Source organism: Lithobates pipiens, unplaced genomic scaffold (assembly GCF_037356315.1).
Source record: "Lithobates pipiens isolate NorthernLeopardFrog02 unplaced genomic scaffold, aLitPip1_a1.2 Scaffold_3, whole genome shotgun sequence".
NCBI classification, from domain to species: domain Eukaryota; kingdom Metazoa; phylum Chordata; class Amphibia; order Anura; family Ranidae; genus Lithobates; species Lithobates pipiens.
Genome location: NW_027507790.1, coordinates 102,143,932 through 102,163,246, shown reverse-complemented (window position 1 = coordinate 102,163,246; position 19,315 = coordinate 102,143,932). Strand labels below are relative to the sequence as shown.

General features: G+C 44.1%; 1 protein-coding gene across 1 annotated transcript; it reads left to right on the top strand.

Annotated features, from left to right (window-relative positions):
• Nucleotides 1-241: 241 nt before the first annotated feature.
• LYRM7 (LYR motif containing 7) lies at nt 242-14,519 on the top strand. The gene is made up of 5 exons (XM_077462126.1): nt 242-379; nt 7,980-8,052; nt 8,153-8,223; nt 12,673-12,754; nt 14,262-14,519. Exons 1-5 carry the CDS (start codon nt 374-376, stop codon nt 14,324-14,326), a joined length of 297 nt encoding a protein of 98 aa, XP_077318252.1. The 5' UTR covers nt 242-373; the 3' UTR covers nt 14,327-14,519.
• Nucleotides 14,520-19,315: the final 4,796 nt, after the last annotated feature.

The following is a 19,315-nucleotide window of genomic DNA, read 5'->3' as shown; positions in this document are numbered from 1 at the left end:
CAGGACAAAGATCTCACCCGCGGCCATTGTAGATTTGGGCAGATTTTCCAACTTCTCTTGGACACAAAACTTGTTCCAAGACTAACTTCAAAAATTAGTACAAATATCTGTCATTTTATAATCAGTAAACAACGCGCTTTCTGCATATTGTCTCATGAAGTCCTTGACGGTGCCCATGCTGGACAAATTCAATGGTAAAGTAATGGAATACAGCGCCTGCCCGATCCAATCATGGCCTGAAAGGCTTCTACCAAGTGGGCGTGTCCGCGAATTGCAGAGGTGTGGCTGCGAGTCGGTTTTGTGATTGGCCGGACACGCCCCATTCTGATAATACGTGACCCTTACTGGGAATAAACAAGCATTGGAAGGCATTATGAAGGTGAGTCAAGTGTGTTGTCTTTACTGGACAGGTCAGTCGTGGTGATTTAAAGTATATATACAGCTTGAATCTGTATTTTAGATTAGGTCATGCAGAGAGAAAATACCTCTCGGTTTAGGCTTTGCCTTGTGCATCCCAGTGTGGAGCTTTCATTTCACTTCCTGTCCCAGAGACACAACAGGAAGTGAAATGGCATTCCCATTTTAGATGGTTGTCAACAGGACTGGTATACCCATTGGAGGCATTACCCAGATAGCAAGCATTTGAGCTGCACGTTTGAAAATGACATGCTAAGGTCTTGCTGGACTTGCCAGGTTTCACAAGTTTGTTGCACAATTGCAGCAAGTCCACATTGAATGACTCCAGATCAACTTTCTGCAAGTCTGCTGCAAGTTCTGGTTCAGTTTTGTTGTGCAATGTTCATCCTACCACAGGGGGCACTGTGACTGAATTTTCATGCTGTAGACTTGCAGAGCTCTTGCTATATAGACTCACCACTGCAACTTTGTTCTTGCCAGAGACGTGCCATGCAAATTTGCTACAAATTGGAAAAGTGTCAATTAGAACTTGTGCTTCTAGTCCCCTGCAAGTGTACAACTTGCCAGTGAAAATGTGCAGCAAGTTACCAGATTTAAAATTCAACGCTACCACAAATCTGTGGCAAGTTATCCTTGCTATTTGGGTATCTCTTTATTACCAGGCCATTTTTCAGCGCTATGATAGTTTTGACTGACAATTAGTCATGCTACACTGTAACTGAATGTGTTTTATATAATTGTTTTGAGACAGGTAAAGCTTTCTTTTGGTGGTATTTAATAAGCGCTGTTTCTTTATATTGAAAGAACAACATTTTAGAAGAAATAAAAAAACAGGTTCTTCCTCTTCTTGGTGTGCCATATCAATGGGCTCGATCCCGAGTTGAGCTGCCTGCATCCATAGACCCGTATGTTATACCTTAGCTCCTCTCCCTGCTCCCTTGTCACAGAAGTTGACTGACAGCAGCAGAAAGAAAAAGCTCCCATTGCCTTAAAGCGGTTCTCCAACCTAAAGTGGAAGTTCCGCTCATCTGATTTCCCCCCCCCCTCCGGTGCCACAATCGGCACCTTTAAGAGGGGAGGGGGGTGCAGTTACCTGGATAATCCAGGTATCTGCACCTACTTTCGGGACAGACCGCCGTAGATGCCCCGCCCCTGTTGTGTTCTGGGAAACACACAGTTCCCAAGACACAGCGGGGACCAGCAGGGACGCGCAGCGCGACTCGCGCATGCGCAGTAGGGAACCGGGCAGTGAAGCCGCAATGCTTCACTTCCCGATTCCCTGACAGAGGATGGCGGCGGGGGCAGCAGAGAGACGAGCGATCGCTCGTCATCTGCCGCCGACATCGCTGGTCCCTGGGACAGGTAAGTGTCAATTTATTGAAAGTCAGCAGCTGCAATATTTATAGCTGCTGGCTTTTAATTTTTTTTTTTTAAGGTGCAGAACCGCTTTAACGAAGCCTGTAAGAGCAGGGAGAGCTGTTAAAGACGGGTACAGCACTGGACTGAGTGGGTTAAGTATTGGGGGGGGGGGTTCTAGGTTTTAGAACCACTTAAAAAAAAAAATGCTAAAATAGTATGAAAACCCCCCCAAATGACTTCTTTATTGAAAAGTAGACATCCGAATGTGATCTAATTTTTTTTTAATTACAATTATTTTAGAAATAAAGGAACATGCTAGTACTGAGGGGGTTAAACATAAACATAAAAGGGTTAAAAAGATTCCTATCACAACAACAGACTGAACGGATCAGCAGCTATAGCTACTGATCTGTTCATTCTGTGCCCATTCACAATTACGGGATCTCTCTCCTTCCCCTTCCAAGGAGAAAGGGAGGGACCAGCACTGTAAATAGTATCATGTGATTGCTGTGATGACCAATCGGTACACAGCGGTCGCCTGGTGGATCGGCCACCTGACCGCTTCCCAAATAGCAAGGATAACTTGCCACTAGAGATGAGCTCAGGCATGTTCGCATGGACCACATGCAGAGCCTGCCAGAAAGTCGGCTCAGCGCTGCGCTAATGACAGGCAGTGAGACATTTCCCCGATGTGCGGCTGCAGAGATCGGGGCAATGTCTCACTGTCTGTGATTAGCGCTGCGCCAACTTCCTGGCGGGCTCTGCACGTGGACCATGCGAACACGCCTGAGATCATCCCTACTTGCCACACATGGCAGTGTTGAACTGTAAGTCTTGTGAACTTGCTGCACATTTTCCCTGGCAAGTTGTACACTTGCAGAGTGCAGCACTTTAAGCACAATGTTTTCCCACAAATAGAGCTTTCTTTTGGTGGTATTTGATCACCTCTGCGTTTTTTATTTTTTTGCGCTATAAACAAAAAAAAAAGCAACAATTTTGAAAAAAAAAAAATATTTTTTACTTTTTGCTATAATAAATATCCCCCCAAAATATATATAAAAAAAAAACATTTTTTTTCAGTTTAGGCTGATATGTATTCTTCTACATATTTTTGGTAAAAAGTGTATATTGATTTGTTTGCGCAAAAGTTATAGCGTCTACAAAATAGGGAATAGATTTATGGCCTTTTTATTATTATTAATAGTAGCGATCTGCGACATTATGGCGGACACATCGGACACTTTTGACACTATTTTGGGACCATCGTCATTTATACAGCGATCAGTGCTATAAAAATGAACTGATTACTGTGTAAATTACACTGGCAGGGAAGGGGTTAAACACAAGGGGTTAAGTGTGTCCTAGGGAGGGATTCCAACTGTGGGGGGATGGGCTACCACTCACATGACAGATCACTGCTCCTGATCACTGGGAGCAGTGGCTCTCTGTCAGGTCACTAGGCAGAACGGGGAAATGCCTTGTTCTTCCGCTCTGTGAAAAGATCGCGGGCACCTGGCGGACATCGAGTCTGCGAGACTCACAGACACGGTCACGGAGTACGCGGCACGCGCACGCCCCCACAATGCCACGTCTTAAAGTGGACGTACCTGTACGCCCATTTGCCCAGCCGTGCGATTGTGCCGACGTATATCGTTGTGCGCCGGTCAGCATGTGGTTAATCAATCTTGCATGATGATATTTTATTTACTTTGAGCATTTGAACCTGGACAAATAAAACTACATGTGGAGAAGACCTGGTAATAGTGGAGTCATTAACTGAAGCCAGGTGGGCTGGACCTGGGGTGGGTGGGACCCAGCAGCTATCCAGCCAATGATTGGGCTGCTTAAGAAAGGGGCGGGCCACATACACATATTGGCCCACCCAGATCCCATTCCATTTGCTGGTGTTGGATAGCTGGGTCCCGCCCAACCCAGGTCCCGCCCACCCCGACATCCAGCCTCAATTTTGACAGCTCCTCTCTACATACAGTTTCACACACTGCAGCGCTGCTCTGCCAACAGTGTGCGGAGAAGGGAGGAGGATGTCAGCGGCTGCTGAGCCACTCTCTTCCTGCTCCATCCCAACTACCAGACAGTGCTCTGTGTCTGGAGGGCCTCTACTTTCCCGGCCAAGACCCCACAGCCAGCCCTGTAGCAGAGGCACCTGTCAGTGACAAAAACCCAGGCGCCAGGGCACAATTTCTAATCGCAACGGCGGCGACCTGGCACCTGGGATTTGTCGAGCCCTGACATAATATAACTTTTGCACAAACCAATCAATAAACACTTATTGTGATCCTTTATAATATTTGGTTCTTTTTTACAAAAATATGTAGAAGAATATGTATCCACCTAAACTGAGGAAACAATATTTTTTTAATATATTTTTTGGGGATATTTATTATAGCAGGGCTCGACAAACCCCGGGCGCCAGGTCGCATTTGCGACTAGAATTGGTGACCTGGCGCCTGGGGCAGCACAGCTGGGGGGTATCCTGTCTCCGTGCACACAACCCCCCTACCCCCTCCCTCCCTGGCATGATCGCGTTGGGCCGTGCTGCCGCCGGCTGGTAATTGAGGCCGTGGCTTTGAGGCCTTCTGCGGTCCTATGCTTTCTTCTGGAATCTGGCGCCCTCTTGTGGTGGCCATTGGTATGACAACTAGCAATGCTAATGGAGCTTCCCCACCTGTTTTCATTGCCCGCCCATCTCCTTCCCTTTACTTAGAACCCCTAAACATTATATATATATATTTTTTTATTCTAACACCCAAAAGAATAAAATGGCAGTCGTTGCAATACTGTCTGTCTCACCATATTTGCGCAGCGGACTTAGAAGCGCACTTTTTTGGGGAAAAATAATTTATTTAATAAAAAAATAAGACAACAGTAAAGTTAGCCCAATTTTTTTTTTATATTGTGAAAGATAATGTTACACCGAGTAAACTGATACCCAACATGTCACGCTTCAAAATTGCACCCGCTCGTTGAATGGCGATAAACTTTTACCTTTTAATATCTCCATAGGCGACGTTTAAAAAAATTCTACAGGTTGCATGTTTTGAGTTATAGAGGCGGTCTAGGGCTAGAATTATTGCTCTCGCTCTACCGATCATGGTGATACCTCACATATGTGGTTTGAACACCGCTTTCATATGCGGGTGCTACTCACATATGCGTTCGCTTCTGCACACGAGCTTGGCGGGACAGGGCGCGTTTAAAAAAAAAAAACTGTTCTTTTAAAAAAAAAATTGTGTCACTTTTATTCCTATTTCAAGGAATGTAAAATTCCCCTGTAATAGAAAAAAGCATGACAGGTCCTCTTAAAATATGAGATCTGGGGTCAGAGAGACCTCAGATCTCATATTTACACTAAAATGCAATTAAAAAAAAATTTGTAATTTGGAAAGAAAATAAAAATAAATAAAATGTCCCTCTAAGAGCTATGGGCAATGACTTGGAGACGGGGGGGGGGGGGGGGGCAATGTTCCCCTCACTCCTCTCCATGTCAGGCCAGGGACAGGTCCGGATCGTCGTTACCGACCTGGCTCCTAACTTTTTTAGCGGGCTTCTAGATTCCAAGCAAATCTGTCAACCCCTGTATTATAGTAAAAAGTAATGTGTTTTTTTTTAAATTTATTTATAGTGCAAAAAATAAAAACTCCTATACAGTCCTGTCACCCCCATCTTCTGTACTCCTATACAGTCTTGTTATCCCATCATCCCCAGTACTCGTATACAGTCCTGTCATCCCCGTTCCCTGTACTCTTATACAATCCCGTCATCCCCATCACCTGTACTCTTATACAATCCCATCATCCCCATCCCCTGTACTCTTATACAATCCCATCATCCCCATCCCCTGTACTCTTATACAGTCCCATCATCCCCATCCCCTGTACTCTTATACAGTCCCATCATCCCCATCCCCTGTACTCGTGTACAGTCCCATCATCCCCATCCCCTGTACTCGTGTACAGTCCCATCATCCCCATCCCCTGTACTCTTATACAGTCCCATCCTCCCCATCCCCTGTACTCTTATACAGTCCCATCATCCCCATCCCCTGTACTCTTATACAGTCCCATCATCTCCATCCCCTGTACTCTTATACAGTCCCATCATCCCCATCCCCTGTACTCTTATACAGTCCCATCATCCCCTGAACTCTTATACAGTCCCATCATCCCCATCCCCTGTACTCCTATACAGCCCCATCATCCCCTGTACTTCTATACAGTCTTGTCACCCCCATCTCCTATACTCCTATACAGTCCCATCATCCCCTATACAGTCCTGTGATCCCCATTTCCTGTACTCCTATACAGTCCCATCATCCCTATCCCCATTACTCCTATACAGTCCCGTTATCCCCATCCCCTGTACTGCTATACAGTCCCGTCACCCCCATCCCCAATACGCCTATAGAGTCCCATCATCCCCAGTACTCATATATAATCCCATCATCCCCATCCCCTGTACTCTTATATAATCCCCATCCCCTGTACACCTAGCAGTGTGAATCCAGCATATGGATCCATGACCTCAATCGCATATAACAATCTGCATAGCCAGTAAAAAATTATGAAATCACAATATTGGCTCTAATTGTATTATAGTGAATCCAGGCAATGCTGGGAAAAGCCAGTATTGTATTTTACTTTAAAAAAGTATTCTTTGCATTATAATTTTAGCAGGAAAGTAGAATATAATACACTGTACAGAGCACTATCACTGACTTATACAGTCAGTAATGCCTGCTGCTTTCCTGAATGTGTGCTGAGTAGGGATGAGCTCAGGCATGTTCGCATGGTCCACGTGCAGAGGTCGCCAAGAAGTCGGCGCAGTGCTGCGCTAATCACAGGCAGTGAGACATTGCCCCATGGCGTGGCTGCAGAGATCGGGCAATATCTCACTGCCTGTAATTAGCGCAGAACTGCACCGACTTCCTGGCGGGCTCTGTACGTGGACCATGCGAACACACCTGAGCTCATCCTTAGTGCTGGGGTCATCGTGTCTGCAACAGAGAGGAGGGAGGAGGGGAGCATTTCTGTGTGCTGTATGAAGTCTCAGGAACGAGCAGAGCCAACATCAAACATGCAAGATGAAAGGTAGGGGGGTGGATCCGGACTCCCCATTGTCGGTATGACGCTTCAAGAAAGTCTGTAGACCTCCCACAGATAATTAACTCTATTTTAACAGAAACGGTGCACTTCTTAGCGGGCAGGAAAGAGTTTTAGATATTAGCAGCTCATAAGAATTAGGATTAAGTAAAAGGGAAGTATGAGTTTCCTTTTTTTTTTTTTTTTTGAAGAGACACTATGACCTTGCAGTGACTGTGCCTCTGCAGAGCCCCCTCAAATTCTATAGACTTGCCTTACCTGCACTTTGGGCCTAGTAGCTAATCTGTAGGCCTGAGCACTGTCACAACACTGAGGGAGTGACACCACTGCTGCTTTTAGCGACAGAGGAAAGACCGGCATGGGAGCACCGATAGCCACAAGTTGCTGGCAGCGAAGCATCTAATAGTTTTTGGAAGCAGTGGTGTATTAATAAAAAGGCAAATGGGACAGATTCTTGATGCTTACTTAACCCTTGGTATGTTTTTATTGCATGCCACCCATCCTTGTTATTGCTAAAAGATACCTGCACCAACAAGTCTTTATGAAAAAAGATAATGCAGTGCTAAAACCGCCATTCCGTAATAAAAGTATAAGGTTACGTTGTCTATGCCAGGACAGCACTATACATACTGTTTCAGTATCACAAGAGATAGTTCGGCATTGATCCAACTTGAGAAAAAAAATCACATAGCTTTTATTAATGATCCATCGAGACACAAAAGAATCTATTAAACAGCAAGTATGATGCATTTTAGCCCTAATCTTTGGGCCTTAGTCACCAGATTTTGCACTCTCCAGTTTTAGTAAATCAACCCCATTATGACATGACTAAGGCCCAAAGGTTAGAGCTGTAATGCGTCAATCGTGCTGTTTAATGGATTTTTTTTGTGTCTTGATGGATCACTAATGAAAGACTATGCGATTTTATCTCGAGTTGGATCGGTGCCGGGATTTCACTCTCTTTGCCAACATTATTGATTCACAGGAGATATTTTAAGTCATTGGATGATTCTGTCTGAAATGCCAGTTTGGTTAGACATCTACTGCAATATGTTGTGTTTTTACTTTTCTGTGCACTTGTAGGCTCTGAGGCTTTTCAAAGCATTGCATAGGACAAGGCAACAAGTTTTCCAGAATGACACCAGAGCATTAGAAAGTAAGTAAATATGAATGGTTCAGCTACAGTGTTGTACAATAATTGGTATTTGACTGTTTTTAGCACATATATAAGTAGTCTAATTTTGTCTTTACTTCAGGTGCAAGGCAAAGGATCAACGCAGAGTTTCTGAAAAACAAAAATGAGACTTCTCCTGAAAAGATATCGGAGGTAGGGAAAAATGTTGGTAAAGTAGGATGCATATGGAGTCAATAGATCCTTAAAGAGAACTATGACTATGGTCCCAGCTGCTTTGTTCATGTAGTGCAAAGCAGTAGGTTCTTAGGCTCGGTTCACACAGTGGCGACTTGTCCAGGCGACTTAGCTGCCTGACAAGTCGCGCTCCGTTCTGTACTATGGAACCGTTCTAATAGGAGCGACTCAAGTCGCTCCGACTTAGAAAAAAGGTTCCTGTACTACTTTTGGGGCGACTTCAGGCGACTTGCCTTGACTTCTATACAGAAGTCGTTTTGCAAGTCGCCGCTGAAGTCGTTTGCAGGTCACGTCTGTGAGTCGCGCTGCAAGTCGTGCCGCCCCTGTGTGAACCGAGCCTTAAAGGCCCTTTTCATGTAATTTTGTAAATATTTTTGCCATACTATATAGTATGTGTTCTATATGGGACAAATTATAGAATCATAATTCTACTTCTATCTGCTGTAACATCAGCTGTTTTAGGGCTAGCACTGGTCAAACTTGAAAATACTTAGACTTACTGGTGACTGTATTTTTAAGAGCCTTTCAGGACAACTTTGGAGAGAGCGCGATGACGTACTCGCCTTTACGTGGCTCTTCAACTTCTCTACCCAGCATTCTAGGTTCCTTGCCACAACCTTGGAAGCCACAGCGGGTTTGAGGCTAGCTGATGTGGAATCCCATACTTTTTTCAAAAGGGAGTCTGCTCTTTTATTCATTGCATCCTTCGGCACCCCCATGTCCTTGAATGCTAGGTCTGTGTGACAGAAAACCTGTGAGAATGGGGCATCTACACAAGGTTTCTTATTCCATACCTCTGACTCCTTATCTTCGAAGGTAAACCTTCTCCTAAGGGTCTTGGAAAAGAAGGGGCCTCTCTCTGGGTCCTTCCATTCTTTCTTCACTGCATCAGAGCAGATTCTATGGACTGGAAACATTCTTTGTTTAGTGTCCTTGGTACATTTTATCATGAACTGACAGTTTTTACCGTTCCTCCTGGATCTCAAAGGGAAGTGTAGATCGCTCTCAAAAGGTCATCCACATCCTTCAGTGATAGTTTTTCCTGGGAGGCTCGACTATCATCTTCCTCGTCTGAATCTCTGAGGGGGGGGGAAGAGTACTTGTCTCCTCATCCCCCGGAATCAATGACCTCTGCTGTTCTAGAGGTGGACGGGGACTGAGAAAAAACCCTGTTTTTAAATTACCCAGTCCCATTAATGAGGGCCGGAAGCGCCGGTCGATAGGCTCGCCCCCTTGGCCTCTGCATTCCAGGTGACGGAAACCACTAGCCGCCACGCCCCCACAGGAAGCCGCATCACTGGACGTGACATCACACACCAGCCAGGACCTGGAACCACCAATGCGGGACACGCCACCGACCAGCAGCGGCATACCGCCTGGCCACCTGAGCCATACCTCCGGACATCTCCTGCAGGCCACTGCTTCCCCTAAACTGGAGAGCCTAGGGACTCCGCAAAACACCCCCCGCCCATCACGGGGGGGGGGGGGGGGGGCTGGGTCACTGCACTCCAGGCAGACACACTTTAAGGTAAGCCTTCTCCCTCCACCTTGGAGAAAACGCAGCTCCCTGGTTCCAGCATGCGCTTCTACCATGGGGGAGAAAACACAATAACCAAAGCCATGGTGGAAGATGAGGGATTTAAAGGCTGCGTGTGTTTCTTGGAAAATTGGTGGTGCTGTGCTCTCTCCAAGGTTGTCCTGGAAGGCGATTTGAGAAAATATATTTTTTAATTTGTTTATAGAATAAATAGAAATTAATTAATTTGTGCCCCAAAAAATTGTTCTATGTATGTATTTTCAGCGGCAGTCATTATTGAATGAATAGGCCCATAGCTATTATGCAAAGATTGCTTTGGTCCATTAGTAGTTTACAGGTACAGATAACCACTTACATAAACAATGGTAGGCTTTTTTTTTTATTTCTCCTGGGTATGGGACCATTGTGTATTCAGTGTATTTATATATTTGGGGATACTGTTCTGTGCACCCTTGCAAAGGGCCGTCTTTACCTGCATGGGAGGCACATGCAGCCACATGCAGGCAGCCTGTTCCAATCAATGACAAACCGTGTAATGCTTGAGGTGTCAATGCATGGATCAGAACACTGCAGGCGATCAGAACAGTGTTGTGATCCATGCATCTGCCCCGCATAAATGTACACTCAGGGGTGTGCTTGGAGAGCTGTCCAGCTGTCAGCCTGTCTTTATTTTGAACGGCCTTTGCACAGGTGAACGAAACAGTACACTTGTTTGAATGATACCTTACAAGCATAACATACATACAGTGAGGGAAAAAAGTATTTGATCGCCTGCTGATTTTGTATGTTTGCCCACTGACAAAAAAAAATTATCAGTCTATAATTTTAGTGGTAGGTTTATTTTAACATTGAGAAACAGAATAATAACAAAAACAATCCAGAAACACACAATTCAAAGTTATAAATTGATTTGCATTTTAATGAGTGAAATAAGTATTTGACCCCTTCCCAAAACATGACTTAGTACTTGGTGGCAAAACCCTTGTTGGCAATCACAGAGGTCAGACGTTTCTTGTAGTTAACTATCAGGTTTGCACACATTTCAGAAGGAATTTTGTCCCACTCCTCTTTGCAGATCCTCTCCAAGTGATTAATGTTTCGAGGCCGACATTTTGTAACTCGAAACCTTCTGCTCCCTCACATATTTTCTATGGGATTAAGGTCTGGAGACTGGGTAGGCCACACCAGGAACCTAATGTGCTTCTTCTTAAACCACTCCTTTGTTGCCTTGGCCTTGTGATTTTAATCATTATGCTGGAATACCCACCCACGACCCCTTTTCAGTGCTCTGGCTGAGGGAAGGAGGTTCTCATCCAAAATATGATGGTACATGGCCCGTCCATTGTTCCTTTGATGTGGTGAGGTTTCCCTGTCCCCTTATCAGAAAAACACCCCCAGAGCATAATTTTTCCACCTCCATGTTTGACGGTGGGAATGGTGTTCTTGGGGGTCACAGGCAGAATTCATCCTCCTCCTCCTTCTCCTCCAAACACCACGAGTTGAGTTGATGCCAAGGAGCTCGATTTTGGTCTCATCTGACCACAACACTTTCACCCAGTTCTCCTCTGAATCATTCAGATTTTCGCTGCTGGATTCCAATCCTTCACAACATAGTGTGTTACCAATTGTTTTCTTGGTGACTATGATCCCAGCTGCCTTGAGATCATTGACAAGATTCTCCCTTGTAATTCTGGGCTGATTCCTCACCGCTCTCATGATCAATGAAACTCCACAAGGTGAGATCTTGCATGGAGCTCCAGACCGAGGGAGATTGACAGTTATTTTGTGTTTTTTCCATTTGCAAATAATCGCACCAACTGTTGTCACCCTCTCACCAAGCTGCTTAGTGATGGTCTTGTGGCCCATTCCAGCCTTGGGTAGGTCTATAATCTTGTTCCTGACATCCTTGGACAGCTCTTTGGGTCTTGGCCATGGTGGAGAGAATGGAATCTGATTGATTGCTTCTGTGGACAGGTGTCTTTTATTTAAGAGAGTACTCCTAATCTCAGCTCGTTACCTGGAAACCAGAAATTTTGCTGATTGATAGGGGATTTCACTTTATAACAAATCAATTTATAACTTTTTTTTAAATGCGTTTTTCTGGATATTTTTGTCTCTCACTGTTAAAAAATAAACCTACCATTAAAACTATAGGCTGATCGTTTGTTTTTCAGTGGAAAAATGTACAAAATCAACAGGGATACAAATACTTTTTTCCTTCACTATATGAGTAGTGTTTGGCGAACGGTTCGGCCCAAGCATTGGCTGTTTGCTCACTCATTTTTATTGAACCACTTTTTTTTTTTTTTTTTTGCCGTGGGGTTCCCCTTCGGGTCTGGTATGGACTGGGGGGGAGCGCACACTGTTTCTTTTCAATAGCCAGGTGCTGCCAATTTCAACTGCAAGTCAATGTAAATGTGATTTGACTTTTGAGTTTTTATTTATTTTTGTTTCCTTTTTATTTAAAGGAATTTTTCATTTTTATTGTTGCACGTTAAGCATCATTAAAATCATTGCTTTTTTTTTTTTTAAAACTTTTTTTTTTTTTTTGCATTTATACATGGTACCCAGACCCTCATACCCCTTTTATAGCCAATTACTTGCACCTAAGCCTTCAAAATGAGCACTTTTGATTCCTGTTCGGCTCCCCTAGACTTTAATGGGGTTCGACGTTCAGGTCAGAACTTTTCCCCTGTTTGGGAGTTCTGCTGCAAACCGAACAGGGGGTTGTTCGGTCCATCTCTACATATAGGCAAATGTTAGTGGTACATTTTGCAGATAAAAAAATTTAATGTAGGTTACCGTTGCAGAACTATATTTTCTGGTATAGAAATGTTGACTAGAATATTGTCTTTTGTTTTATTTTACAGCTAATGAAAATAGGACAAGATGTTGAATTTCTTCTCCGAACAACTGTTATTCAAGGTGTTCACTCAGATTCAGATCGAATACGTAAGAAAAGAAAAACAGTCAAATTTTTTTCCCCATTACGAACAGCAGATTGTGGACTTAAACTATTGATATTCAGTGGTGATTTAGAGGGCCTAGGAACAGAGGATGAGGCAAGGGGCCAGAAAGGGGCACAACGATCAGGAAGATGTGCCACAGTTGTTAAGGGTGCCTAGAGGCACTAGATAGAAGCTGGCAATGCATAAACAGTCTGGTCACTGAAAGATTTTAGTACAAATACATATTTGCATTTGAATATTTTGACCTTGGGAAGGGGAGCACCAGTGTTTTTTTTTTTTAGCTAGAAAGCTGTGGGGGTGGGAGTCAGTTGCAGTCATTTTCAATAAAATCTCTCCTAGCCAACTGTGCCTATGAACTCAGATCAGGTAAGCAATCCTTTTACCTCCTAAAGACATGTTAAAGCTGGACTCCAGGCAAAATGCATAATACACCGTTACCATTCATATGTATGGCATTTGTGAACACAGCTGTGTCATCTCTGAGCCAGCATACAAGGCCAAGAGCTAGATGCTGACCCTCAGGGATGGCTCTATCCTTAGGGAGATAAACGTAAGCACATTTTCAGGGAAAGTACTGTGATCTCTGTGAGAGGTAATAAATAACTGTAAGTGTTACACTTGCACATTAACTGTCTTCCATACAGTTGGCATATAAAAGATCTGATGCTAGGTCTTCTTTTACTAATGGATTAACTAGTGTAAGGTTTTTGAAAACAACAATAATAGATGTTTGGGGTTTTTTTCCCCAAATTTTTTTTTCTGCTTTTTGTTTTTTTAATCAATTTTTATTTAATTTTTTTTTTAGCGTTTAATGTACAAAATAAGAAAGAAAAGAAAGAGGCAGAAAAAAAAACAGCATGTTCCATAAACATATCTCACTAAAGCCTGTAAGATAATTAACAAAGTATGTCAGTTCAGCTCCAAATGCCAGTACGCAAATTCAAGCCGCATATCGTAGCATTACATAAAAATAAACAGAAAAAAAGAGCTCCAGAAACACATCTGCATGAGTAGTAACACAAATATAACGCCATAAAATTATGTAGCGTTATAAACCAGCAATGGATAAACAAAGCTAGGGGCCCATATTTTATAGAATTTTTGTACACAGCTCCTATGTTGGTATGCTAATTTTTTTTCTCTTTCAAGAGTTTTTTTTTTAACCGTATTATGACATTGAAGAAATGTTGATGGAATAGCAGGCAACCATTTCTGAATGTTCATTTTTGAGCTAGAAAAAGTAATATAGTTTCTGTTTAAGACAAATATACTCTTCATTAGTAGTTTTTACATTAGTTTCTGCAGGCAATAAGCTAAAATGAATGTAGCACACGGAAGGGCTGATCTGCTTGTCTAGCTGTGGGATTTCAAAGGCTATTTAATGTTTTTTTGCTCGTTCTTTATAAAAATTCTACATAGTAAATTATCTTAAATTGCCTTTTTTGTAAATTATTAATTATATTGCTGGTAACTTTTCTTTGCATTTTTAGTTCTGCGGCCTCGATCTGATGTCCTTTTAGACAACGCACCATTTTGTGACGCACCAAAGAAATAATTGTCCTGCTGTTTTGTCATTTGAATTTGATTTTCTTTTCCTTTTTTTTTTTTTTTTTTTTTTTGTTTTTTGCACAGAGGTTCAAACAAATCTTGATTAAGTTCCTTTGCCTTTTATTTCAGTTTTTTAGACAGTTATTGTTACCATTTGCCTGTAAAATTATACTATTTTGTGATTAAATTATTTTTCGTCATGTGTTTTTGCCTTTTCTTTTTAATCTGTTAATATAAGGCCTCTTGCACACTGGCGGAGAAATGGTGCTTTTACAGGCATACAGCATATTTTTGTATGCCTCTAAACAAAGTTCTAAGTTAACCTGTGTGGCCATGCCCTTCAGGCTTTTAGATTAGTATTTTAAGAGCATCGTTTAGAGACCTTACAAAATAAAAAGGCATCAAAGCTGCGTTTGGAGAGGAGTTTACAAGTATAATTTTCTCACATACACGTGAATTGGTGTAAATTTATTCGAATGGCCAGAATAAATATTCTGGCCAGTAGAATGCATTGATACTCAATGCCTAATGCGCATAAATGCATGTACACACATAACATTAGAGGCATTTTTTCTGAAAAGTTTGGAGCATAAATTCATAAGCCTGTATACATGAGGCCATATGTACATTTTGAGAGTCCTTTGAGGACTGGCAAGAATGCTCACTATAATACTAAAGGCCCACATACTCCTGTGAATCTTACTAAAAATGAAAAATTGTATTAAATATAATAATTTTAAAAAATGTTCCTTTCCTGGTGCCTATCCATGACAAAATATTAGTGATAACGCTCTGCCTCTGACCCCCTCCCTCAGGACCAGTGATTAGCATAAAAGGCACCAGGAAAAGAATATTAAGGTAAGTATTTGATACAATTTTATGTTTTACTCCATGTCTCCTTGAAAGCATACCCATGATTAAAAAAACTAGCGGACACAGGTGGGATGATACTGAAAATTAGTGATTGTAAGCCTTTTTTTTTATTTTTTTTTATTTAAAATAAAAAACCTTATACTTACCCCCAATGTGCAGCTCTTTTTGCACAGAATGGCCCCGATCGTCCTCTTCTGGGGTCCCTCGGCGGCTCCTCCTTGCATCAGCTAACCCCCTAGGAGAAGCACTCTCCCGGGGGGGGGGGGGGGGGCGTGTTACCCTGCGGGTTCGCGTACGGTGGCTTCTCTAGATATAGAGAAGGCCTTTGACACCATTGAATGGCCCTTTCTTTGGGAAACATTATGCAGAATGGGGTTCCCTATGGTATTTATTAAATGGCTGCAGGTGATTTATAGCTGCCCCACTTCATTAGTGTGCTTAGGCGGTGGTCTGTCTCCCCCTTTCAGACAGTACAGGGGAACTAGACAGGGATACCCTCTCTCTCCAGCATTATTTGCCTTAGCTATTGAACTAGTGGCTGAGGCTCTTCGCACCTCCCCATTGATCAGAGGTCTACACTTTTCTCTTGCTGGAGAAGAGGATGGCCCTATATGCTGATGACATGCTGCTCTTTTTGAATGACGCAGGTCCATCGTTGCAGGGGGCCCTACAGACTTTGAACTTCTTTACCACATTTACGGGCCCTAGGCTCAACTGGTCCAAGTCTCTTTTATTTCCAATTTACTAGGCAGCTACGTAAATCAACACCCCCCCCCCCAGATTTTTCGCTACAGTGGGTTGAGACCTTTAAACACCTAGGAGTTCAGGTTTCTGCCCAGGCATCAGACTTCCTTTCATTAAATGTATCTGCAGTTATATTGGAGGTGGGGGCCAAGCTGAAGGCATGGGAGAGCTTACCATTGTCCCTGTTGGGGTGCATCAATTTAATAAAAATGAAAGTTATCCCCAAACTCACCTATATATTTAGACACTCTCCACAGTGGTTACCCAAGTCTTTCTTTACAAAACTAAACCAAATATTCTCATCTTTTCTCTGGGGTCCTAGACCACCCAGATAGAAGCTGAGCACATTGATGAGACCGTTTACACAGGGTGGTATGGCCTTGCCCGATTGTTATAAGTATTTCCCAAGTGTTCTTCCAGGACAGCCCTTGAGAGATGGAGCTCCTCCCATCGACACAGGAAACACATTGCCACAGTTCAAAAGGCGGTCCCTCAGGTCCCTGGTCAGTCATTTGTGTTTCCTCCGTCGGAGGAACATGTTGCCAGGAACCTGGAGGCCCCTCTCAGGGGCTGCCTGAGAACCTGCAAGCCTAAGGGACCGGGTCCTGGTTTATGGCTGCAGTTTGGGTCCATACCTTTTTTTCTTTGGCTCGGGTACCGTCCAGCTGAACCGGAGCAGACCCGTTACCCTCCTCCTTCCAGTGCCGAGGTGGCCAGGGGCAGAATGACGCCGGTTTCCCCCAGGAGTGGTGAGTGGAACCTTCCATCTTCCCTCCTCGTTGCAGGGGGTCGGAGACGCCGAGCGTTCACTTCCGGCGGAACCGCGTCATCACTGCGTGCCGAGACTTCCGGTTCCGGGTCTCTAAGGGTACAAGGAGGAGAGGGAGAGCCAGCGCTGTGCCTGTAAAGCCCGACCAGCGTCCAGCTATACCGGATTAGCGGCGGGATTCGGAGCGTCAGAGGGGGACCATGGAGGCTATTTCCCAGGATACTCCGGCGGAGACAGGCACCAGCCAAACCCAGGTAGGCTGCTGGGCATGCTATTACTCTGGTGGAGTGGTGGTGTTTGTAGGCTGGGCCCTGTAGTACCCCACGGTGGCGGTTTACTCACAGTGAGGTTGTTTGTTAGTGGTGATTCTAAGAGGGACATGGTGCTGACGCTAAGAAATCCTTTGTCTTCTTATTTTCAGGCTAAAGAGATGCCAAGGGAAGACAAGACAGGCCGCAAAAAGTGTCCTAATTGTGGGAATAGGTTGTCCTCTGGCTCTAACAAAGCCCTATGCAAGCAATGCATTGCAAGCTTGCTTAAATCTGAGGCAGATTCCCCTTTAGCAAAGTTTTTGGGCTCCTTTAAAGAGGAAATGGCGTCGACCTTTAAGTCCCTCCGGGAGTTAATCACTGACGTGGGATCAGCTGCAGCTGCCTCCACGAGTAAAACAACTATAATCTCATCCTCACCATGCCTTACAACACCCAGCTCAGGGGAGCCCCGTATGGTCAGGGAGCCTAGCCCCACGTTGATTAGCCCCGAATCCTCTGACACTGACTCGGGTCAGGAAGAGGATCAAGCAGCATCTAAAGCCTCAAAATATAGATTATCTCTCGAGGAAGTAGATGAGCTAATGGGGGCTATCTATGATACGCTGGAAATTGAGGAGGAAGAAACTCAGTTATCCAGACATGATCAAATGTATGAGGCTCTGGGGAAAAAGAAAGCAAGGGTTTTTCCTATACATAAGGTGCTTTCTGACCTTGTCCTTAAGGAGTGGTCTGAACCAGACAAGAAGGTTTTCTTTCCTAAATCCCTTAAGAGAAGGTTCCCTTTTGATGAGAGCCCAGAGGCGGTCTGGAATAAAAATCCAAAACTAGACGCCCCTCTGTCCAAAATCTCAAAGCAGGCTGATCTGGCCTTTGAGGATATGGGCCACCTGAAAGATCCCATGGACAGGAGAACAGACATCGTCTTAAAGAGGGCCTGGGATGCCTCTATGGCAGGCTTAAAACCAGCTCTAGCCACTTCCTGTGTAGCTAGAAACCTGGAGTTCTGGTTATCGCAACTACAAGAACACTTAAAGGCAGGCACTCCTAGGGGGGAGCTTTTGAAATCTTTCCCTATGCTTTTTAAGGCCACCAGTTTCATCTCTGACGCCTCCACGGACTCCGTTAAATTTACGGCTAAATCTGCAGCACTTTCAGTGGCAGCAAGGAGGTCAGTATGGATGAAAACCTGGGGGGGAGACACGGCGTCTAAAACCCGCCTGTGCAGCGTCCCTTTTACAGGAGACTTAGTCTTCGGGCCTGAATTAGACTCCGCCTTAGAAAGGACGGCGGACAAAAAGAAAACCTTTCCTGCAAAAAAGAAAAATTTTCAAAGAAAAATTTTTCGTCCCTTTAAGGAACCCTCTAAATCAGAGAAGAGTTCAACCCCCAAAAAACATTGGTCGGGACATAAAGGGAAAGGAAAAGGGGGCATACTGTTTAGCCGCCCCAATCAGGATCCCAAACCCCAGTGACGTCAGGGTTCCTGTGGGAGGAAGATTAAGCAAATTTCTTCCTCAATGGGAAGAGACAACCTCGAACGAGTTTGTCTTAAACATAATAAAAAGGGGTCATGCGCTGGAATTTCACAGCAACCCTCCTTCCAAGTTTCTGGTGACAAAGCTTCCAAGTCACTCAGAAAAGGCCAGGGCCTTACCTTTACTAATAGGGGAAATGGTAGATCAAGAAGTATTGACACCAGTCCCTATTCAGGAACAAGGGGACGGTTTTTACTCGCACATCTTTGTGGTAAGAAAACCGTCAGGGAGATTCAGACTAATTATGAACCTCCGTCCACTGAATCGCTCCATCCGTTACAAGAGATTTCGGATGGAGTCCATTTATTCCATAAAGAATCTCCTGCAGAAAGAGACATTTATGGCAACCCTGGACCTAAGGGATGCTTATCTGCACATTCCAATAAGGGAGGAATGCCAGAAATTCCTTCGGATGGCAGTGCAGATAGACACAAAGGTTTACCACTTTCAGTGCAGAGCACTTCCCTTCGGTCTATCATCCTCTCCGAGAATCTTTACCAAGGTTCTCGGAGAGGCTTTAGTTCCTCTGAGGCTTCAATCAGTCTCAATTATCCCCTACCTAGACGATCTGCTCCTAACAGCCCACTCAGAGAGTCGTCTTTCTCAGGACCTAGAATTGACTCAACTCAGTCTGAGTCGATTAGGGTGGATTGTCAGTCAGGAGAAATCCAAGACAACCCCAACACAGGAGATCCTGTATCTGGGGTACTGGATCAAGTCTGTAGATCAGAAAATTATACTGCCGGAAGAAAAGATTTTGAATCTGTGGCAGAGAATATCTTTTCTTCAATGCAGCCCCAAGT